Source organism: Motacilla alba, chromosome 2 (assembly GCF_015832195.1).
Source record: "Motacilla alba alba isolate MOTALB_02 chromosome 2, Motacilla_alba_V1.0_pri, whole genome shotgun sequence".
Classification (NCBI taxonomy): domain Eukaryota; kingdom Metazoa; phylum Chordata; class Aves; order Passeriformes; family Motacillidae; genus Motacilla; species Motacilla alba.
Genome location: NC_052017.1, coordinates 125,402,651 through 125,428,376, shown reverse-complemented (window position 1 = coordinate 125,428,376; position 25,726 = coordinate 125,402,651). Strand labels below are relative to the sequence as shown.

The following is a 25,726-nucleotide window of genomic DNA, read 5'->3' as shown; positions in this document are numbered from 1 at the left end:
ATTTCTTTAGATACCTCACTGAATACTAAAGCTGTAAGGCATACATCTGGCCATGACTGTAATAAGATTCCTAAGGAAATAGATTTCTATTGGAAGCATAAATTCATTTTCTTTATTAAGGTTGAGTTAGTTAGAAGATATTATCACCTCTATTTAAAAAAGAAGACAGTAAGTAAATATGAACAATCTGAGCTCCAAAAACAATTTTAGTCTGAGGAAAAAATAAACAAAGTTTTTTAGCAAAAACTCTGGCATTAAGGAAGAGAGATAAATTACTGTTATAATTTTCATTAATCCACAAAAATAGTAAAAATTTTCAAATATTATACTGTGAAGAGGCAAAAATTATGAAAAGTGCTAGATTCAGCTTTAGTCTGACTACTATTACAGAGCTCTAAAGAAAGATGTGCTACTCTTAGCTGTCAAGATCCTTTAATCACAAAGATAAACTGAAGAAAGATACCTATGAAAAACATCTGCACACTACATTTTGCATCTCGAGAATGTCTGAACAGAAGTGAAACCCAGGCATTGATCTTTTTTAAATGTTACACAAGACTTAAAAGAAAATAAAAATTCCAAGTGATATCTATTGATCTGTACATTCAAACAAATGGAGCAACTGACACTACTGTTGGAGGAATGAAATCAGTCCTTGGAATTCACTCTATGCCTATTAACTACACTTGGAGTTAAATCTGTGCTCATGGTGCTTTCAAACATTTTATTACAAATTCCAGGCAAAAAAAGACCAATAAAAACCAAACCAAACCGCCTCAAAAAATTGTCCTGAAGAAAAAGGAATCTCTTCTGATTAACAAGTCTCCTAATTATTCAGAAAAAGAAGTCACGCTTCCTTTTGTATATTCTTATGATTTAAGTACTGCTCTCTTTAAGATTAAAAATAAAATTCTTTGAATAAAAATCTTATCAAAAGTTTGAAAAGCCAATGCATATGTCACATTTTTTTACTGGAAAACAAATATGTCCTTGAAAGAAAAAAAAAAGGATAGGAGGTAAATCAACAATAGATATAGAATGTAGTCATCCTGTAGCTAAAGAATATATGAGAGAGGCTTGAAATCTCTGTACCCTCTGGGGTTTACCATAAATACAGCACCTAGTAAGCCCTGGCCAAAGCAAATGTTGTTAAGAAGCTAACTGCACACAGTCTATCTTCTTTTCTGCTGCACTCTTAATCTTCTTACTTAACAGTGCATCACAGTGTTCAATTCCCTGACGTGCTTTTAGTATGTTCAAAATGTGGTTAAAATACCTAAATAGCCACTGCACATAGAAAAAAATGTATACATTGAAACAGATCAGTCATTTTACCAGGGTCAGACATGAATTTATACCTCTCTTGGTTTCAAAATACAAGTTTTGTTGTAATTGGCTTATTCTTTTCAAAATCAGATCATATGAAGGGGTTTCAAACATTTATTTAATTAGTCACAGACTAAGCAAATATAACACTCATTAATTGTGGATGTCCATATCACGCACATATTCCCAATGGCACTTTCCTTTTAATGTCTGCTAGATCCCTGTTTCATGCCTCTTAATTATGAATTATAAACCAGCATAAACACTATATTTACAAAAAAGCATTTAAACATATTGCTTCACATTTTTGAAAAGACGTCTGGGCATAATTTTTCAGAAATTCTTAGGAGAGATACATATTTTCTTATGAGAGATTACATACGAATGTTACATATTTTCATTGCATTATGGTTTTTTATGCAGAAATTTACCATTTTAAATAAACAAGGAACAAAACTACCTGTTCTAAAATATTTTAGAAATTAGGAATTTTTTTTTTATTGAGAAAATGGTTACTCTCAAAAAGGTTCAATATTCAAATATGGTTTGGATGTGGCTATTGTTTGTGGCTATGGTTTGGATGTGGCTAAAGTTACCTGAGCTGGTCAATTTAATCCACTGAAATTTCACAAAAGAAATTACAAACTTACTTGTTTTTTAAGATTCTTCTGTTATGAGGTGATGTAAAAATTCACATCCAGAAGAAAAGAAGCTAACCATTGTCCAGACCTGCATAAATAAGTGAAAATACTTTAGATATCAATGTATAATTTACTCACTCAAACACTAATTTTAAAAACAATGTGAAAGATTAGCAAGAATTGCATTGCTTTTAAAGTAAATTGCATCATAGAGGCTAATAAAAAGGGGAGGTTCTAAGCTCTTGCTGTATCTAACAACTGTGAAGTAACCATGCCCAGTGCAAGGTTCCCAGTTACAAAACTGAAGTCTGGTCAGCTATTACAAGGTTTGCTCTATAAGTTTCATTGAAAGGAAAAAACTTGCAAAGTAATAAATATTGTTGGTTTATTCTTGCAGTTACTGCTATGTTAGAATAAGGATTAAAAACCATCCTTGCCCGATAACAAACCCTAAGGAGGGACATTTTCAATACTTCAATGTAATTGCTAAATATGTCATTTAAGGGATAGCTCAGAGGAGTAGGTTTCTGTACTTCTTGATGCCTTGATGATCAGCAAAAATCAATGGTTAGCTGTTAGCTCAAATTCAAAGCTCAAAGTGAAGGCATAGATTAATACTATATAAAGTGAAACTAAGGATAAAAAAAGAGGCAATTAATTTGTAAAGATCCTTGCTAGCTGGAGCCTAAACTACATGGCATTAGAGATACTTGAAACTAAATTTACCAAAAAACTAAACCATACCTGATTTATATAGGATGGCCCAAAGCTATAAAATCTCAATATCATGTGCCAGTTATAAACTATGTTTTACTAATTTAGAGGATATTCACTCACCTAATACTTAGTCTCATCAAAAATTCTACTAAGACACCAAAAATTGTATTGCCTGTAAACACATTAGAAAATGTAAGAAAAGTTTTTTTCTATGTTTTCAAATAAGAAGAGCAAGACAAGGTATAAGGTTGCCAAAACAAACTCCAAGAGAAGACCTTTTATTGGTATTCACTTAAAAATAAGTTCAGGACTGCAAAAAACTTAAACCTTTTGAGGCATCAGGTATTGTATTGTTGGTTATTTATTAATTAAATATTTTTGTCTCCTGGTTAAACTACAAATATGTTAACAACTTTAAACCTTATCTCTAAACATAGATTAAATACTTAATATACAATACATAAAAGATTAGACACTGTTTATTCTAAAAAAAAAAATCACTCTCCTCTGACTTTTTTGCATAAAAAGTGGAACTTTGGTATATGGTATAGCTGTTAAGACTAAAAACAATTTACAAATAACTGATTCTACAAGATAAAAAGAAAAAGTGCTAATGTTGACCAAAAAATGTCACTGAAATAGACTGTGCAAGAAATTTCTCTAAGGCACTAATCAGACCTAAACCTGATTAACCGTCTAATTGGCTTGATTACTGATGGCAAGAAAACATGTGCTATAAACCTGCTCATGGTAAAAGAGTCATAGAGGCTTCACAGGAGCTGAAGAGGGAAAATGTTTAGAAAACTAAAATCAGTATTTTCTAGACCAAAATTAGCCCCTGAGATAGCAGATTGCAAGAATGACGGTGCCCCTCCACCACCAAAGGCATCAACAGGCCAGGTATGGTTTTTCTTGTCTATTACAGACTTGTTAATACTATCATTTTGTTTAGAAGTATTTATGTAAGTAAATACCAAATATACTTACTGAATATGGTATCAATTTTTATTTAGAAAAATGAAATAAATTTATTTATTCTCCTTCACCTTACCATCTTTTCTTTATGAAGAAAATATGATTTTCTCCTTTTGAATGCTGCTTTCTGAATAGAACTAACCTGAAATAGTACAGGCTTATGAGATGTCGTGATCAACATTGTAAATGGAGTATTAGAGATACAGGTACTGCTGCTTTACATATGATGATATATTTTAGGCATCTTGTTTCCTTCTGGCAGGAAATGTCAGTGTGTCCTTTCTGAATACTAGAATGTCATGCAGGTATATATCAGCCTGCTTCCTGATAACCACTGGAAAAACAAAGTAATTTAGTAGCTTTTTAAAGAAGTCTTTTTTTTTTTCAGCTTGGTTTTGATAATGTAAATCCTCTTAGAAAGCTAAAATAAGTCATGCTAGTCTACAGTTTATATTTTTATATAGTATTTCTTCACTGTAAAAGTTAATTCATTCTTTTCTATTTAATCAATGACACATTTTAAACAGGAGCAAAATGATAAGTACTTTTTCTCTCGTTGCCTTTAAATTTTTATCTTTTCCCAATAATTTCAAAAAAAACATTTTTGTTTTTTCCAACTCAACATAATCAAAACTTTACAAGACAAAATGGCAACAATTTATGGCTTTACCAAATAATTATGGAAGTGACAAAGGTTCTTTAGTACCAGCCTCAGCTATTAATCATTCATGCCTATTGAAACAGTTAAAACTCCTCTATTATAAAGTTCATTTTAAATATGTGGGCAGATCCACACTGTCATCTATAAAAAATGGCAAAAATGTCTATGTTCAATAACCTTTATATAATGCAGATCTACAGGCATTGTTCATGCTTTTACAGTTCAGTATTCTTGTGTCAATAAAATAATGTTTTAAAAGAAGAAAACTCCTGAATATTGACAGGTTTGTTCTGTGCAGACTGATATCTCACTTGGCAAAGTACTCCAGTAAAACAAATATATTTAGGTTTCACTGGAGAAAAAGATTACTCTTTTGGCAAGAATAATTTCATACATCAGCACAACATTCAGGTTGTATCACCATCAGCCTACACTCTTCAAAACACTGCTAAAATGGAGGCACATGAATGGATTAGGGATTAAGATATTTCCTACCTGCAAGGACATACCATCCAAAGGGTAAAGAAGAAAGAGAAGAAAGCACAAAGAGAAGAAAGCACATGATATCTGGTAAATGGTTACTATACTAATTTATGTACTAATTTATATACTTATGCTATTAGGAGGGAGCCTGAAACAAAGAAAACAACCTTTAACATCATGCAAAAACCTTGAGTATGCACAGACTTTGATTGGAATTTTAATATATTTATATATAAATATGTATATAAAATTTATAATTTAGTTCTCTATACATATGCATATTAGAACTTCAGTGCTTTGTTCTTCAAATGAAAACAGACAGGCAAACACAAGTATTTTCATAGGAAAAAAAACACCACAGAAAACCAAACCAATTTATTCTCAGAAACACAAACAAAAAGAAGGTCATTGACCTAGGAAAGGAAAAAAAAAAAGTGCATGAAGATCTGAAAGATCCTAATGTCAAATAATCTTTCCATATGTTGATACAACCCAACACCCTTCTCTATTAATGAGCATGTTGCACACCAGGAAAACTCATTCTATATGGGATAACGAATGCTGATGTGCTTGATTAACACAAGGCTGTTACATGGTATTGCAAAAGCCTAGGACTCCCCATGCACATCTCACTCCTTCCTCTGAAGGCCACTCTGCTAAAACTGAGATGAGTCAAGGTACAGGTACACAAGGATTTGGTTAATGGATCTAAGTCAGCAAGTGTGGGAGGAAGTTAATTTTTTGCAGTGAAAGCTGATACCATCTCAATATTTTGTAGAGATTGATATCTGTCATTGTGGTAAGGTACTTCAAAATATACCAGGTATGTTAGCTCAACAGAAGGTTCAGGCAGAATCATGACTAACTCAGAGATGCACATTGGCTTGTGAGAGGCAGCGCTGAACAAGACAGCTCTATGAATGCTAAGCTAAGCAGCTGGGTTTGCACCGAGGATGTGAAGATATCAATGTTTGATTTCAACATCCATCACAAGGCCTTTGGCAAGTCCATCTGGAAACACACAGAACACCCAGGAGCAGTGGTCCATGTGTGGCAGTTTAATCAAATTCCTAAAAAATGTTGCAGACATCAAACTCCCTTTACCATTATCAGCAGTGACAATCTACAGTTTCTAATCTTGTGTATTTTTTTAAGGATGAAAATAAAACAACAAATGAACCACAGAAAGCAGAGGCCAATAATAAAGCAGAGCCTAAACCAAAGCAACAAGGTCAGTAATAAGCTATTTATGAGTTTTCAAAGATTATCTGGACATAGTGTATGTATACTCTATAGGATTGTAAATGAAACTGTTGTTCTTTGTAGTGCTCTGGCAGGAGCTCTTATTTTTTATTTGTGGAAGAAATTAAGATCTCTGAATTGTCATTTACCCCAGGCCAATGATGTGTTACAAATATAGGAACAGTATCCAACAATAATAAAAGGCAACAAGCTTTCAAGCACACAGTGCCTTCATGAGATGGCCCCCTCTGATCAACTAGTCTAAGAAGATCTATTTCCTCTTACTGCAATTTGACTCCTTAGAAATCTTAAAATAAAGGTATTTAGTGGCTAAAGGAAATAAAATTTTAAAAAAGCATATTTTTAATGTCTGTTTCAGTCACTCTTCTCACCAGAAGAGATACCAGAAAAGATAAGACAGACTTTAAACTATCTGACATTCAAACATTTCACTGAAGAGCCATTCCAAACTTTAAAACAAAACAAAACATAACATAAAATAAAATAATTTTTTTTTAAAAGCGATGCTGTTATAAGTACTTGCCATCATCCTGCCCACCCACCTCCAGTAGCCAAGCCTGTTTTGCGTATACCAGAGCCTGAATGAGTGCTTACACCTGCTACCAAAATAAAGGCTCAGGATGGGTGAAGCAACAACTACTGCTGGGCCACACCCCCACTTCCCTCCCTCACAGCATGAGTGGTGCAGCCCTTTCCTTTTCCATCCTCCACTTCTGGAGAAAACCAGAGTCCAGTCTTCCTGTCACCGATCATCTGAGCCAAATAAGGAACTTCTAAATCTCTGGACAGAAAATGGAAGCTAGTATTAGGCAGTTCACAGGAGGGTCTAGAAAAACTTCTGCAAAATTTTGTGAATTTTGTGTCAGACATAAAATTGTGTGGATATCTTCTGGAAGAAGAAAATGAGAATTTGTGTGGGTAAGCAGAGGAAAAGAGACTAGAGAAAGCATTTTATGCTATATGTACAAATTTGGAGAGAATAATTAAAAGCACAGCCAGAGCTAAAACAACATTAGCTAAGGCAGATCAGCTAAATGGAGAATTTCAAAAGTGTTAAAGAAAAGCCTTTCCAAGGTCTCTTGTTACTTTCTCTGGTGTAATCAAAATAAAATAGACCAGAAATAAACCTTAATCATAGTATCAGTTTGCAATTCCATAGCACTAAATACAAATCAACAGGCTGAGTAGAGCTTATCTTCACCCCCTTCTTTCCTCACCACCAAAACCAGCCATTACCTTTTCCTTTCTCTACGTGCTTCATAAAGCAGCACTATGCTCCCAGCATACATGAGAATCCAGCAGGAGGTACCACTGGAGCCAATTTGATTAAAAATTGGCCACTTAGGTCAATCATGAACACCTGGTACTTTTAGCTTTTTTGTTGGCTACTCATTGCCCTATCTCTGCCTCCTCAGTTGCCCTCTCTATCATTAACTTGCTTTGCGATTAATTCTCTGCATAATTACTTCACTCTGTAATTAATTCTCTGCGCTTAGTCAGTTTGTTTCATAATGGATTCATTTTTTAAATTTATTCCCTGCATTTTTTTGGTGTACTTAACAAAGTGTGATTCACCTAATTACAGGTTCTTCGTGATATTGAATCCAATTGCTATAATTTCTTTGTATATTTATCACCTCCCATAATTGACTAGCTATACAAATGCTTCCCTTGTGTTACCCACTGCTGTTTAATAGCTCTGTTGGTGGTTATGCTCTTTGGAAGGACATATCCAGCCTCCACCTGCTAGCTGGTGACTGCACTGTCATTCTCTGTTTTATAATTTATTTCATCCTCCTGACATATAATTCTAGTTTGATTCTTTCCAACTAAATTTTAGTATTTCTCTGAAGTCTATCCTCATCTTTACATTTTTCCCTTACTAGAAACCAGTCTGTTTCCAATACTCTGCATTTTGATCTTCTACTAAATCAACAAGTGTGAATGCCAGCCAATCAGGGAGAGAGAAACAGCAATCGTTTCTCACAGTGGCTTGTGAGAATTTCAGGGAGTTGCAGGAATGTGATAAACTTGTTAGGATAAATAATCTGCAGGTGGTGTTTTTCCACCTTGTTTTCCTGTTCTTCTCAAGGACTGTTCGGGAGAAAGATGTTTTCTATTATCTAGCCAATCAAGTGGAATGTATCATATTGGTCTACAAAAACCAAAGAATCTTTAGTAGTAAACCCTTCTTTTCTCCTCTTGCTTTGGCTCTCTCATCTGTTTTTGTGTCATTCTTGGCTCAAGGGTGACAAACAAGTGTCTCAAAGATGTTTTCCAAAGTCACAGTCACATTTATTCAGTTTTTTCTAAAGTGCATATTGACATTGCTTTGTTCTTGGTAGGACTTGAGTGAGAAAGCTAAAGTAAAACTACCATAGGTATTTCTACACATGCTGGAACTGCACTTCTAGATCATAAAATAGACAGAATCTCCCTTCTGGGAGATTACCATGTTAATGTTCAGTGATATTTAGTATATTCAGAGCCTAGATGCTTTGGAAAGTATCCCAAGTAAGCAGAGGAAAGGCTGTTCAAAAGGAACTTCAATTCACTCCAGACTCCCTCTTCTGTTCAGGTACTTGAGGAAATGTCACTTTTCCACTAAGAAGACAAGTAAAAGCAGAAGCTGTTGATAGCTGCCCCCTCTGATATATTAGCCTACCTGTTATACTTTGTCTCTTTCGTAATAAGAGGGTTCAAACCCATATCTCTCCCACTCTTGTAGAGCTGCCTAACTATCTGTGTAAAACCTAGACTAGAGAGGAGTGGGAGGAAGTTCCACAGCCTTCCTAGCCTCTGGGCCATCAGGCAGAAAAGAATGCAAAACTCTATGGCATCTAAGAAATTAGAGTGGAGCATGTAACTGACCTACATTCCATGATATGGATCATGGAATGGACCTAGAAGTTAATCAAAACAGTAACCATGCAGGAAGAATGAAGGACATTCACTTCAGTATATATTTATATTACAATTTTTGAATCTTTTAAGAAGGGGGTAAAAAAATCATTCCAACATTTATTTGACCCTATTGCAAATAAATAAGGCCCAGAGCCAAGAGGAGAGCCTTGATCACTAGCTATTATACAGAATATGATTGTTCTCCCTTCCTGGAGATAGAAGTAAAGCAGATGTATTTATTGAGGGTACCAAAATCCTAACCTTGGCTAATTCTGGTTAATTAGGTACTAACTAACTCTGCATGCACTACAACTGAGTTAAAACTCTGAGAAAGGGGATTTGAATTAAATATGAAATTTTGTTAAAATCTCTGTTTGGCCAGTTATGAATTTGACTCTTAAGTTGCCCTTAAGCAGCAAGAAAAGACCTGTCCCTTAGCACCAGGAAATTCAGACTTAAATAAGTGGTTTTTATTTCAAAAAATACAAATGAAATATGTGACTGTATAAGCTGCAGCCCAATAGACTAAACCTGCTAATCCAAAGAGACTTTGAAATAATCTTATTCCTTGTCACCTTATCCTTTATGCTCGTCACTGGCACTCAGAAAACAGGCAGCTATTATTCCCATAAAATAATATTAAAAATATATTTTTTTTCAAAGATTACCAGGGACTTGAATATGTTTAATCAGCTTTAATCACCCCTGCTGATGTGAAGTCTTTTAAGTCCTCTCAGATCTTCATTTTTCACATGAGTGACAGGTCTAAATATTAGGAAAACAAACTCAACTTCTTCATACAATCTTTCTCTCATAGAAAATAAACTTAAATAATACTTTTGTTAGCCACTGAAGTTGAGGGTTAAGATGGACCTACTTACTGATTTTTTATTTCACTCTGTCTGATTTCTGAACTTTTTTTCCCTGCACATAGCAGTTGTTCAAGAAATGCCATGCTTGCAGCACCATTTCCCTGCTCTAATTGTTCATATCAGAAGAAGATTACAAAGGTGTGCATTTTCTAATGTCAGAGCTGAAGTATTTTCTCTCTTTCATCCATAGGTTTTCTGTGTTTTTATTTTTTCTTGAGATCTTTATGACCCTATAGCGATTTTTAGATATTTTGGATAGCTCAAGAACACCTCTGTGAGGCAAGGACAATCAGGCAAATGACTATGTCAGAAATATCACACAGAGTCTGTAGACTGGTTCTCTTATTCCCATTCCATTGCTCCAAATGCAAAGTCAGTCTTTACTCCAGCTATTCAAGACAACCTGCTCTCTATGCTACTTTGCAGGTAATACCACTTAAAAGCCAATCTGAGACTTCTAACATATTTTGAAATGTCTAACACTTTGCAAAAAAAAAGAGGAAATGTCAAAAAAAAAAATCACTTATTTTAAGAGTTTAAAATTATATTTCTAAGGCATATAGTACGTCACTGCTAAAAAGAACAGATTCCTCAAACATTACTCACTCTGCTTCCTACTACCAGACTCTAACCATGTCTTTATACACCTTTTCCTGTTTCAAGCAATGCTGTCTACCCTCAAGTGTTTCCACGAACCATTAAAATTGGCACCATTGTCTGTATATTAACTAAATTAATTTTATCATGTAAGCATGTTGCATTTTAACTCCAGACAGCAACCAGGCCCCACATAGCCTCTTGCTAACTCCCTGACCAGCAGAACTGTGGAGAGAATCAGAAGGATAAAAGCTAGAAAACTTGTGGGTGGAGATATTTTATCAGTTTATTAGGGAAGGCAAAAGCCATGCACGCAAGCAAAGCAAAACAAGGAATTAATTCACTTCCCATTAACAGGTAGGTGTTCAGCCGTCTCCAGGAAAGCAAGGTTCCAATCTTGTGAAACAGTTAATTGGGAAGTTAGAACAATCACTCCCAACTTCCTTCCTGCTTCTTTCCCCTAGTTTATATACCGAGTATGGTCAGTATATAAAGTGTCATATGGCCTGGAATATCTCTTTGGTCAGTTTGGGTCAGCTGTTCCATCTATGCCTTTCCCAGGCTTCCATGCATCCCCAGTCTCCTCACCACTGTGTAAGCCCTGCCTAGCAATAACCAAAACATCTCTGTATTATCAGCCCTATGTTCAGCCCAGATCCAAACACAGCCCTAGCACCAGCCAAGTGTGAATTCTACCCCAGCTGAAACCAGCACAGAGCACAAACATCAAGCTACACAAAGTTTTCAAGTAACCATCAAATATATATTCAACAGAAGAAATATAAAGTATTCCTTTATCTTTGTGTTTTTGTCTACCATGACTAATTCTCTTCTGTGTTTCTGCCAAGTGTTGGAAAACAGGTCAAGATAGTTCAGGCCAATCACATTTACAGGATTATTTCTCATTACTGAAGGAACAAAAAAGAGCATCATTAAATGTTCTTTAAATCAACATTGCTTACACTAATCCTGGAAATAAACATCAGAAATGAGTGGTAACATTTGCAACTGTGTTACGTACATAGCAACTCAACTGTAATTAGTACTACACTATCATTGTGCAATCATATAGTAGTTTTAAGCAACAGTATTTTAAAATTACTACATTTTTGTAAAAGTCACTAAGAAGTTAACAGTGGAAGGAAGTATTTGACCATATATATTTAATTAATATGAAATAGACATTGTGCGTGGGTGTTCTGATGGAAATATTGCGTCCACAGATGAAAAAGAAGATAAAAGTGAGTCAATGCTTTGTGAATCACCTATAAAACAATATATTGTGGATTCCAAATTAAATAAGATTATGTCAGTTGATGATTAAGTTGAACTAAAATGTGCTTTTGAGCAGACAAAAGAAGAAGCTCAGGAAACTCTTGCTTTTTATGGTAGTAACTGCTAGCCATTACAAGTTCTACATTTATGTATGTCCAACTAGTAGAGACGGGAGGAGAAGCATAGATGCAATACTGGTCAGACCTCTAGAGCACGGCAGTGGAGCTGGCTGGGAATTCTAGGAAATAAATTCTTCCTTTCCTGAAGTATAGCAAAGCAAAAGCAATTTTTCTGTTCTGTACTCAGACTGCTACTATCCACCTGCTGACATTTATTCATATCCTAATATCTAAAACTTATCTAAGAGAGGTAAACAAATAGGTTTTATAAATTACATTTTGTTCCTTGCTCCTTGGGGTCGTAGGCAGATCGCTGGTATGATAAGGATTCAGTGGGCTTACAAATTTAATCAGATTTATTTGGAGGGATTCCATTAAGCTATGTTTTTCCCACAAAATGATACTTCCACAATTGTCACTCTCCCCTTCCATCTTAAAACAGAATGAGCAACAGTTTTAAAATACATTATCTGTACAGGAAGGCCAAATATTTAGAATGTGTAGACACCAGTGGGCTTCATTCCTCAACTCCCACTATGAACGCATTGGGAACTTCCTCGGCCTACATGCCAGCACAATGGGAACACAAACAATTCAGAAAAACTCAAACCCTTTATTTTGTTGAGTAAGCATGTATCTGTATGTTTTGAAAATTGTTGGTGCCTTGGAAAGTTTTTGCCTTTTTTCTGTCTCATGATTTCACCACCATGACCAAAGTTATGCAAAGCTGTCCTGCAAACCTGCCACCTACCCTCTGGATCATTATCTATTCTGGAAAAAAACAGTTGTAGTCTACATTTTCCTCAAAATGACTACCCCACTGTTCTTTAAGGGCATTCCTTCGGACCTGGTTTCATGAGTTAGAAAACTGTGAGCTAGATTCAAGCAGTGAAGAGCAAAGGGTTTGGTTTTTGTAAAATATGACTATGCAGACAGCCCTCTCAATTTCACACAGAAAGAACAAACCAAAATTTGACACAAAACCAGTACTGGTGCTAGGCCCTGATATCCTAATATTAAGGCAAATAAACCCTGCTATAAATCTATGAATCCTTGTATGTTATAATTTGGACTATTCATGGGATTGCAAGGTTTTCCTTCAGTCTGCATGCAATCAGCATTTAATGGTCAGTGGGTTCAGACATCAGACTGAATACCTTGAGAATATCTATCAAGCTTAGAAGCTATTATCCTCTGCACAGGAGTGTTGATGTGCAAGCACCATAAAAGTTTTGCTTTGTGCTTTTTGCTTCTCATACATGTTGTTATTCTAAACATGGATTGTCTTATTCAGGACCCTGTTACACTAAACAGCGTAACTACACTGGCATTTTGTTTCAATGAAGAATGCCCTTCTAACAAAACCCTCTTATTGTCCCCTGATTTTCTCCTTTTTTTTCCCCCACAAAAAACCCCAAAACTCTTTAGGAACTCATTCCTTGAGAATAAAACCAAACAAGAAGAATAACTCTATGAGTCAAACTACTTTACTCAACCTGCTGATTGTCACTAATTTCAGTGGATCACAATACACCTTATTGGAAATTTATCTGCCAGATATGCCAGATATTTATGACTGACAGATATAAATTCAATTCCATGCTTTCAGCACCATTTCATTGTTCATATCAGTTGTATGTTGTTCATATCAATTGTTCATATCAGATTGTATCCTATAGATACAGCTAGGAGTAGCTACTATAACAAGGAAAATTCCCTAAGTGAGGTGATTACAGAAATGTTGAGATTAGCTTTGCTGTCACTCTTGATTGAGTACTTGGCTTTTGAGATTGTGGAGTCAAGGCAGGGAGAACTGGGATACCACAAACTATGAATTCAAAAGGTAACAGAAGCTGCAACAAGTGCTAGAATTTTTTACTTATTTTAAAGGAATAACTCTCTAAATTTGGAGTTTAACTATCAGAAAAGTAACTTCAGAGTACCCATGTAAAATATTCAAAATTTGATTGTCTTTGAGCTGTCTCAAACTTAAAATACAGCACATACAACAGGCTCCTGATTTATTTGTTGCCATGTTTTGCTGCCAAGTTTTTCCTTTATCATCATATTACCTAAAGTATTTGTGAAGGCTGAACTTGTTCCTCCATTATGCAAACTGTCAGACTGATGAGAGCTATCAAATTACTTTCCAACATGAAAGTTTAAATAAAGATATGGGACTAATTATAAGAAGGCACCACTTAAGGCCACTTAAATGGTAAGAGACCACACCATTTGCTTCAAACTTTACAGACTTCCTTCTTAGATGACTTCAAAAAAGTTACTAGTAACAGAAATTAAGAAACAGACCAGACAAAGTACAACATACTCACATCCTTAATGACATATTTCAATCATAATTTACTCAGCAATGAACAGTACTATCATGGCAGCTGAAGCAACAACACCTTTGATGCAGTAAAAACATTGAAGTATAGATAATTTTATTAGCATTTCTATTTGTAAGAAAATTAGCTGCTCTTCATTTTTCTTCCTGTATTTCACAAGGCATTTCTGGACAGATCTACCTGTCCTCTACCTTGCTGCACCACTTCTTGTCCCTCATAAACACAGAAGAGCTCTGAATTTACCATTGTTGAGCTGGCTACTGATTAATCTATTTAAAAACCACAAATACATTACATATTCTAAAAGATGAACTTATCATAAACATTCTGTGCACAGTTAGCACTGTGCACTGAAACAGATTTATGCAGGATATTGTTCCGAGGTCAGATCCCAGATGTTGCATCTTTTAGTGCTTTTCTACTGAACAAATAATGTCAGAGAGACAGTGATTCCTTCAAAAGTATTATTATAATTATTTAAAATTAATTTTAAAAAATTGAAACCTTTTTTCTAGATACAGAATCAGCAAAAGCACCTGAGCCTTCAAAACCTGAAAAATCAAGTGAACCAGATAAGATGACTCAACAGGAAGAGCATGAACTCAAAGATGGGAAAGAAGATGCTAAGTGAGTACATTCAATTCAGAAATTTGAAGATTCTACCTGGAATCCTGACTTAACATTTCTGTGTGCCATATATCCATTCCTTAAAAGTCCCTCCTGTAAGGATATGAAGAGCTTTATTTCAATTTCAAGGTAGCATATATATAAGGCATCCATTTATTATGTGCTTTTGATAGTTTGTTGTGTACATCATCCTAAATTGCAGGAATGATGAAAAGTATTTTCTCAACTACAGTTATATGCAAATTTTAGCAGTGCTCCTGCTTAATTACTACTATATCTTAGAAGAGAAGTCCCAGAATGCTGTCCTGAATATCTGGAATGTTTGTCACATCATTTCAACTTGAAATTTTTTACCCTGCACATTTTTTCCTGAGTTACGACACTAAATCAGCATTAGTCTCCACAATCAGAAGATTAGTATTATCTCTTGCTGAGAAGAGACAAACAAATGAAACAGTAGCATTCCTTCAGGGGAGAATCTAGGGTCATTCAACCTTTGTAAAAAGCTGAGGTGACTGTTTTGTGAAAATAAAAATAAATATGAAGTCTAGAAAACAATAAGCTTTGAATAGTTTATAGTCATTTCAGAAGCAAAGGTTCATAGATTCATGGAATCATAGAATTCTTTGGGTTGGCAGGGACTTTTAAAGGTCATCAAGTCCAACCCCTATGCAATGAGCAGGGATAGCTATAAGTGGATAAGGTTGCTCAAAACCCCATCCCAGCTGGCCTTGAATGTTTCCAGGGATGGGGCATCCACCACCTCTGCCTAACAGGGGCCAGTGTTCCACCAGTCACACTGTAAAAAATGTCTTCTTTATATCCAATCCAAATCTGCCCTCTCTATGTTTAAAAATGTTAAATCTTGTCATGTCACTACCCCTGCTAAAATGTTGGCCCACATCTTTCTTACAGGCCCCCTTCAAATACTAAAAGGCTACCAATAAGGTCTCCCTGTAGCCTTCTCTTCCCTAGGCTGAAAAACCTCAACTGTGTCAGCCTTTCCTCATAGGAGAACTGCCCCAAACTTCTGATCATATTTTTAGTTCTCCTTTAGGCCTGCTAATGACACCACCCAGCTTGATGTCATCTGCAAACTTCTGAGTGTGTCCTTGATGATGCTCTCTGAGTCACTATGGAAAATAAAGGTCTTGATAAAACAGCTCAGGTTGGAAGGCTTCTCCAGAAGGAGTGAGGTCCAAACTCCTGCTAAAAATATTTAGAGGTTAAACCCAACTCCCAGGTTGAATCAAGACACCCAAAACTGTTTTCAGCATAATTATGAATCTACATCATCAAGAATGGAATTTCCATAATTTCTCTGGGCAATCTGGTCCACCCTTTGACCACCCTCATTATGAAACTAAATGGAATTAAATTTTCCTTTGCTTTAACTTGCTTCTTTTGACTCTCATACTCTTGCTGTGCACCTCTGGTGCTCTTTCTAAATCAGAATGTGTAGTTAGCCCTCATTACTCGCTAGAACACAGTGTGGATTCATGTTCAATTTGTTGTCCTTCAGGACCTCCAGATCCTTTAATGCAAAGCTGTTATCTAGTCAGTCAGCTTCAAGCCTTTACTCTCACATGGCCTATTGCTATGCATCATGAAGCTTCTGCCTTTTGAGATCACTTTGAGTGGAGAAAAACTGATAGACTCAATACAAAACTGGGTAGAAACTCCTCCTGCTTGTTTTTGCATTCTATTATTTTGATGGTCCTAATGACGCACAGAAAAATCTTTCCCTGACATGGAGTTAATTTATAGAGATGATAAATTAACTATATACTTCCTCTCCTTTACTAAGACAGACTTTGTGTCTGAAAATAATCAAGCAAAATGCTACTGCACATGCTTCTATAAAATAATAGATGCAATTAAAAATAACTCTGACTAGAAAGAATGGAAAAGTTATTTATAACTTAGTCACTTCAATGTGAATCAGTAGGTCAAAAATGAAAACCTAGATAAGAATCTCCTTTTTTTGTCATCATACAATATGTTATTCAATGTTTACAGTTCCACTGGTAAATCTCGTAACCATGGTTAACATAATTATGTGCTTATGAAACAAAAGGGTATGTTTCTTATTAGTAGAAACAAAATCTGTCTGTTAAAAGAAAATTAAAAATATTTACATTAAATACTGCTTTCTCAGAGGTGTTCTGACTCAGTGTCACATGTCTATCCAGATATACCTAGTCAGTCTAATTTGAGCAACAGCTTCTAAAAATACAGTAAATATTTGATAAAATCTACTGCCAAAACAGTTACTCACTAAATTCTGCAGTCTGGAAGTCATGGCACTGGTGTCATTGCACTGGCATGAAACTAAACTAACCAGATCTGTTGTGTGACTGTCAGAGCTGAAGGGAGAATGATTTTTAAAATGTGCATTTGAGAGAATTTAATTAATGGCTTCTTAAGGTTCATGGAAGTCTATTAAGACACCATTACTGATCAAAACCACTGCCTTATTGAGTCTATGTGTTCAAATTTGCTCACTAGAATATTTTTAGAGGAATCAACTACCTTTATCACGTTCAGAGAAGCTGATAATTTGAGTCAAATAAATACATGTGATCTACAAAATTTAGAGTAAATGAAACATGCTCAAACCACTAGCACTAGCACTGAGGCCAGCTAGAACAATAAAATATGCCTGCTGAAGAATTTGGTCATTGCTAATTTCTGGGTATTTCCATATCTGGGAGTTATTTGGAAAAGTGCTAGTTTTATTAGTCAAAGCCATTTAAAGGACTGTTAGGACAGTCAGAATAGTCAACTAAGGGTCCAGTTGTCCAGGTGTTTTCTCTGTTACTGCTTAGTCCATGTTTGGATACTTCTCCAGTAGAGATTAGTAACGAGTGCTATCCATTGGGCAACACCAAGCTGTGTGGTGCAGCCTACAAACTGGAGGGACTGGATACCATCCAGAGGGACCTTGACAGGCTTGAGAGGTGGGCCTACACAAACCTCATGGAGCTCACAAAGACCAAGTTCAATGTTCTGCACATGGGTCATGCTAATCACCCCTACCTGTAGAGCCTGCATGATGAACAGATTGAGAGCAGACCTGCAGAGAAGGACTTGGAGATATACTGATGAATGAAAAATTTGCTGTGGGATGGCAGTGTGTACTCAGAACTCAGAGAGCCACCTGTATCCCAGGCTGCATCATAAAAAGTATGGCCAGCATGTCGAGGGAGGTGATTCACCCTCGTCTACTCCAGCCAGCTGAGTTTCCACCTGAAGGGCTGCATCCAGCTCTGGAGTCCTGAGTACAGGAGAGACATTGACCTGGTCTGGAGAGAGCCACAAAAATAATCGGAGAGGTGAAGTACCTCTCCTATGAGGAAAGGTTAAGAGATTTTTGATTGTTCTTGCAATTTTACAGGGGGTAATGATTTTAAAGAGGGCAGATTTAGACTAGATATGAGGATGAATTTTTTTGTGATGAGAGTGGTAAGATGCTGGTTTGTCAGAGAAGTTGTGGATGTCCCATTGTTGCAAGTTGTTCAAGGTCAGGTTGGACATGGCTCTGAGAATTTGATCTATTAGATAATGTCCCTGTCCAAAGCAGATGGGATGGACAAAATTATCTTTAAAGGTCTATTGGAAATCAAACAATTCTATGACATTGCTATGGAAATCAAGATTGGCAAAATCACTGGTAGAATTTTCTTAACTGGAATTTTAGACTTTGCCCAGATGTATTTCAGGTTGCCTCAAGGAGCTCACTTAGAGAAGAGGAGATGGGAACCAAGATAACCCCAGCACAAACATGTTCTTACCAACAAGGTTCAGCCTCACAGGGTCTGAACACAACAAGCACAGCAGGATCCTAGCAACAGGCTCCATCAACAAGGCCAAGTGGTGAACCAGGTTTAGAGTCCATCCAGAGAGTCCAGTCAGGAGCAAAAAAGTCAGGGTCAGAGACAGGGCTGGAGAAAAGGCTACGAGACAGGTCCAAAGTCTGTCTGGGAGACAAGACCAGACGCAAAACTGGAGGTAGACACACTAAACCTTGCTGAGGCAGTGATCAGAGCCTGACCTGAAGTGGACAACAAAGATCCATGGGCATAGAGTATGGGTGGAAGTCCTGCTGGGAGTCCCAGGGCAATCAATTTATGTAGACTACTTTCTTATGCTAATTATCTTTCAAGAGTCAAAGTTTAATCAAAAGTCACCTGATTTGCAAGAAATCATCAGTATGGTCATACATCTGAGTAATATACATAATGAAATAAGGTTCATGGATTTTTTTTTTTTTTTTCACAAATCATTTGCATCCAGAGCTCATCAACTTTCATGGAAATGTTAATAGAAAAGTTTTCACCTTATCTGCTGTTATTGTGACATTTAATTTTTTTAAATACATCTGTGCAGGCTCAGATATATAGAATAAGGAAGAGGGAAGGAAGGCAAGTTTACTGTTTGGAACAGCACATTTTTTCATTCCCTCTAAAAGAGCAAATTTTTTTTTTTTTTGCTTGCTTGCTAAATGAATTAAAACTTTGATAAATACTGCATTTGCTCCTAAAAATTCCCATAGAAATTGTTTGTCCACAAAAAAAAAATAAACCAAACAAAAAACCACAAAAACCACAGCAATCTTCCTTTCTCCCTCAGCACATCCTCATTTTTAAAATACTCCAGTATATGGTGATGGACTTTGATAAAGACTAGACAGACACAGCACTGGTCTCAGCCACCTGAACACTATGACACTGAATTACAGGCTGGTGACTGAAACATTTAATATCTGATTCCTAATGGCTTGGATAGAATTGCACACAAATTGACTCTGCCTGCCAATATATTTTTTCTCCCCTCTATCTTTATTGGTAACGTAACAGAGCAACGGGTAATTGTCATTAGCAGCTATTTGCTGAGCAAAAATAACCTCTGGAGGGGTGGGCTCAGACTACCCTGTGTCTTCACAGCAAGAAATAAGGGAGCAGAAGAACCCTCAGCGCTTCATTTGCACTCTTATAGAAGACAGGGGAGCCTTATTAACAAGAGACTAGCACAAAGCTTCAAGGTATGAGACGAAGTTGCATCAAGTCCTGGAAAATATAAGCGTATGGAAGAAGGTAAACAAAACATCCGAGAGTAGAGATCAGAGGAAATGGAGGGACAAAAAGAGCTTCTGTGACCTCTTCTCTCCTCTGTGTCTTTTAAAAGCCTTTAAGCCCTGTTGAATTTGTAAGAGTAGTCCATCTTCCCAGATTACCAAAGAGATTAAAATGTACTATTTATACTAAGGCAGTGCACTGAAACCCCAGTCAAAGATCACGAGCCCTGCTGTACAAAATACTGCATAAAATAATAATCCATATTTGGAGGGTAAATAGTCAAGACCACAGAAAGGAAAAAATTGCAGTAGGTGACTGGGACTTTCTATGCTTTTAGATTTCATCTCAAAATCTTACACATTCTCAATTATGTTTAGAGGGGAACAAAACATTATATCTGATATGCTACCTTCAGAATCTAGTTATTGCAAACAAAATATAAAAATAAAATATAAAATGCATTAAATATATTTTAATAAAATATTACCTTAATTTTAAAAATATCATTCCCACCCAGAAAGCATACTTGTCTGTTTTTGCTTTTTCAAATGCAGAGACACAACTTTCAACGTTTTCAAAAAAAAGGAATTCCAGTACCAGGCTTCCTCATGACCATGGGTGGTTCAGGCAAACAGAACTTCATGCTTGTGGTTTGCCTTTTTCATAGCCACATCTTAATTACTTGACTCTACCAGTCCTTCTATAAAGAAGAGGGTTTTTTCCCCTCTTTAATTTGGCTAATAGCAAGAAAAGAAAACAAAACAAAGATTAAGAGGCAATTTGCTACATGGTTCATAGCCAGGTTAATAAAGAGAACTCCTGCTGGTAGCATGCTCCTAGTGAGTAATGCATTTCATTTACCTCAATACCCTCGAACAAGAAAATTACTGTGCTCATTAGTGCTTGCTATCCACTAGTTACAACGCATCAATTCACTGAGTAGATGCACCTTAGAGAAACTATGTCCTATCACAAGCACAAAATCTCCGCACATTAGTGAAACAGACCTGGTATCAACCCTCTGCAGAGTCTCTAGAAATCCTTGATTACTGTAGGAACACCAGGGATGTACCAAAATGACACTCATGGCAATAAACTCCAATCAAATTTAGATGAAGTAAAACAAGGCAACTTCTGGGCCTTAAGAAAAATCCCAGTTTAAACACAGTTCCAAGTACATTTTATGGAAAGATTAATATATTTCCTTAGTTGTTTCCAGCTAATCATTGCAGTACCTGAAATTGTAAACAGATGCAATGCATCTAATATATTTATTAAGCCTGACTGAAAATACATTAATGTGTTAAAAAATAAAAATACTTTTCCTAGCACTTATTCCCTCTGCTTAGGCCTTTTTTTTTCAGAGCCTTCTACTTCTTGGACTTGAGTTTCTGAAATGACTGTGTTGAGAACCTGCAAATTAAATAGAAAGCTGATGGTGTGCTGTCTGTACCAAAGTGGATTAAACTTGCTGTAATCTTTACTGAGATGTATTTTCCCAGAGCCTTTAAATTCTATCCGATCTGCAGGATGCAGTTACCCTTGCTATTTAATTTCACTCACTGTTCATGGCAATCAAGTAGGTAGCCTGAAATTAAAAAGTAGTGGATTCAGAAGTTCTTCATTGAAGAATAAATGAAGTGAGAAAAGGATAAGAATGTCATTACACAGGCTGAAATGCAGGGTTTTTTTACCCTTGCATTGTTTCAAATCACATACTCATAATATTCATACATATTTATTGCTAACTGTATCAATGGAAGAAATTGGGTTTTTTTGAATATGTAACAAAGTAAGGGTATAGTTTTTCTTAATTTGCTGCTGATTGATTTCTTTGGTTAAAGGCAATTTCTGTACATTTTGTGTAAATCCTCCATTTTGTAAAGTAAGAAGAAACATTTTTGTAAAGGGAGAAATGATAATTTATTCAAACTGTTATCTCTGCTATTATATGTTGAGTCATCTTCAGGGAAAAAAGCAAGGCAATGAGCATTATGACAGGTACACTACTATGTGTAATATAAAACATTTATATTTAAATTGCATTTGTAATTAATCAAATTTGTACTAATCATTTGCAAATATATCAAGGCCTTTATTGATAAATCTAAGAGGCATATAAATCTAAGACATAATGCTTATCATTTAGTAAAAGAAAACTGATTATGTCACTTCATGACAAGTGTAAGTATTCATGCCTATGTTTAATCTTGTCCAACACATTTTATTAAAACACCCCATCACCAGTTATTTACTCTTTTTCCAAATCTTAGCAATTTAGGATGAAAACATCCCATGTTGTAAAGCCCAAGAGAGGAACAGAGGAAACAGTGACAGGTGGAGATGTGAGGGTCAGAGGAGCAGTCAAACACATCTGGCAGCCCAGTTTTACTCAGTACCCTGGGTAAATGATACTCAGGATGAGAAGTGTGATGAGCAGGGTCTGCAGGGAGCACACCTGCTTTACTGCTGCATTTGGAAAGGAATTTGTCAGGGTCTTGCAGAAGGGGAAAGGATGGTCTTAAACAGCAATAATTGGAAGTCATCTCAGAGGAATTGGTTCTTTCTCTCCGAGTTTCTTTGTGATCCTGGGAAAGGTACATGTAGTGAGTTCCTACACAGGTTGCTGTACAACAGTTTAGCCTAATGAAGGTAGATTTGCAACCAAGATGGTCACACCCAGGTAATTTTTTATAATTAGCATGGGCAACAATGGCCCATGGCATGAAGTTTGGAAACACACAATTATAGAATTAACTGACATTCTTAATCATACAATTATTACCCTAGTACCAAATCCTTTTCATTTGGGTAAAAATATAAAAAATTAAAATGTGCACATGGACAAAAAGTGAGATAAAAGAGAAGGGCCTATAAATTACCCCATGTTCAAAATGCATAAGACAAATTGTACCAAAAGAAATTTACATTGAGGAAAAAGAAATTATAAAATGAAGCTAGTGAAGCACAAAAATAAAGTCTTTAGGAAAATTATGGAATAGCCATGACTAGATATATTTAAGAAAAGGTTAGACAAGAATCTTTCAGTTGTACCTCATCCTGCTTTGTGCTGTGAGGACAAGATATCTCAAACTTCTCTAGAGCCTAATGGTTGTATGATTATTTTAGGGACTCTATGAAAACAGATGACAAATGAAAGCATGTATTGGAAATTAAGTTTTTCAAATTTGAGACTTTTTCTTACCTTTGAAAATATTCACAGTGGGAATTTTTATGGCATTTTCATTTTAATTTTTAATTCCCTGCATATTAAGAATAATTTAAAGATAGAAAATAGGAAGTGTTTGTGCTGTGCTCATAAACTCTGTACAAACACATACTCTGATTAAATTATTTTACATAGTCATAAATTAAAGACTTATGTAAATAAGATATGTGTTTGTATTTAAATGCTAAAATGTTAAAATTCCTGATGAACGGCAGATGCCCCAGACAGATTTAATTACTTACAGATAAGAAAGCCCCAATGACACAACAGCACCAGATAAGGAAATAAATGAGAATAGCTACCTTAGACTATCATACCTTTGTTCTAAAGCAATTAGTATTAGAAATTATTCTGTCCTTATTTCTCACATAATAATAAATAGTGCAATTAAAAAGCAGTATATCACCAGTTACCTTAAGGAAAGGTGATTTTTTTTCATAGCTAATTGATACTTTCAACATTCCTACTACCTTCTTTCTTCTTCTTTTTTAGTTCCTATTGCAGATTTTTTAATTAAAATAAAATCTTATTCACATTTTATTCTGGTACCTCAGTGACAGTTCCATGTGTTCAGCATTGAGACAGACTTCTCCTTAGAGAGTACTGTAAAGAAGATTAGAGGATTCACAGATTGTTGTGACTGAATAACTAGGAGGATTGTCAGAGAAGCTGCTGTGAAAAAAAATTGAGCTAAAAAGCAAAAATCTCTGCAGCCTAGATTATGAGATTTCAGTTTGCATTGCATCAAGTTTATTCTGAGTTCAATACCAGTGGATAAATCTGAAAGATAGTCCCTTCCTTGAACACTGTTGCTTCCATACCTCTTTTGCTTTATGAACACAAAATGAGGTTTTAGAAATGGATTATCTATGCTTTTTTTTTTTTTTCAAGAACATTTGCTTAGGGCCCAAACAAGCATGATCTCTGTACAAAGATTCTGAACTAAGGGAAAGTCATGAATTCCAATGGACAGATTTTTTATATGTTGTCTGCATGAAGCTCATAAATGCTTAAGGCCCACTCTTGCTTATACATATGTAAAACCCAAACCGACCCAAATATTATGGTATCACTATGTTTAAATTAATGAAACAGGTAATAAAATATATAGTAAGACAAAAGAACATCAGTTTTAAATAAAATTGTGTTGTGAAGAACAACTCAATCCTAAAATGAAGTTAAATAAAAATGTGATCTATTCTGTTTTATTGCAAAGAAAACTCAATATAATTCCAAGATTTCAAAAATGCAGCAAACAGAAAAGGAGACAATCTTCTGTGCCAGTAAAGATTGGTCTTTATCAGATACTTTCCCTTGCTAGGAATGGTTCAGATTAGATATCAGTAAAAAAAGTAATCAGTGAAAGAGTGGAAAGGCATTGGAATAAACTGCCCAGGCAAGCATCTGGATGTGGCACTTGGTTTAGGTATAATTATGATGGTGCTGGGTTGACTGTTGGACTAGATGATATGGAAGTTTTCTTCCAACTTTGATGATTCTGTGATTAAAGGAAAACATGATGGGTCAGAGGAAGACACTTGTTTCAAGACAGTTAAGGAAAATTACAATTTAATTAGGAGCTGTTTGAAAGTCCATGGAATCTAATGGGTAAACGTCTTGTTACATGACTTTAATATAATCTATGTATCTTAGAAACTTACTTTCTTAGCACTTGAGCTGTTAAGATACTTGGAAGAAGTAGGTGGTAAATGTTCAGGTTAAGTCACTTATCCACTTCCCAAACCTTTATATATTTCAGGTTTGTTTGCTAAAAGGATTTCGTGTTGTGCTGCATACATTCTTTTGCTTTCTTGGGAATCACAGTCTACAACAGTCTTAATGATCTTAGCCAATATAATCTTGAAGACTATCACACTTGTTTCAACTGCTCCTCACTCATAATGAAAGCTGCCTAGAATTCTGGTCATTAAAGGTTTGGGAACTTTCTTCAGATGTTTAACTCCCAATAATTCACTGTTCCTCTATTTGCATTTCTTATTCTCACAATGCTTTTTCTCAGCTCAAATACCTATTTTCCCATGATTCAGCACCAAAATTTGATCTCATAGACAGTGATCTTATTATGTCTTAATCTGGTTTTTGTCTTTCTCAAAGTCATGTTTCCAGTAACCTTGACCATTCCAAGAGACTTTCTAGTCTTAGACTATGGGAATGCACATTTTGAGTATAGCTGGTCAGAATAATTTTCACTTTGGCCTATATTCCAATATTAATATTTACTTCCTTAGCTGTATGTATTCACCAGTTATATTTGCACCAGTTTTTTTCAAAGCCAGGTTATGTATGGCTCATAGACAATTTCCCTTTTACTAAACACTTGGACATTTATCCTTTCGTCACCTGCAACTGATGATCACAGCATTTACAAACTAAATTCTTACAATTTGATTCTAAGTATGTGTCTGGTGTAAGGGGAATTAGATTTGTCCTCATTTCTATTACTTGGACTGAATAACTCAAATTTTCTTTCATAGGAATCATTCCTACTTTTTAATCTTCCAAATCCAATGTTCTATTAAACATCATTAGTACACTACTACATTTTGTACCAAAATCATGAAGGAGACTATTAAAGCTGACTCCTAAAGCC

At 35.5% G+C, this 25,726-nt stretch overlaps 1 protein-coding gene across 1 annotated transcript in view; it reads left to right on the top strand.

Annotated features, from left to right (window-relative positions):
• Positions 1-3,411: 3,411 nt before the first annotated feature.
• CNGB3 (cyclic nucleotide gated channel subunit beta 3) overlaps positions 3,412-25,726 on the top strand; it is a 59,883-nt gene continuing 37,568 nt past the window's right edge. Inside the window, exons 1-3 of the mRNA XM_038128728.1 lie at positions 3,412-3,584; positions 5,959-6,034; positions 14,697-14,808. Coding sequence (XP_037984656.1) covers positions 3,477-3,584; positions 5,959-6,034; positions 14,697-14,808 — 296 coding nt within the window. The 5' untranslated portion in view covers positions 3,412-3,476. The remainder of the gene's footprint in view (positions 3,585-5,958; positions 6,035-14,696; positions 14,809-25,726) is intronic.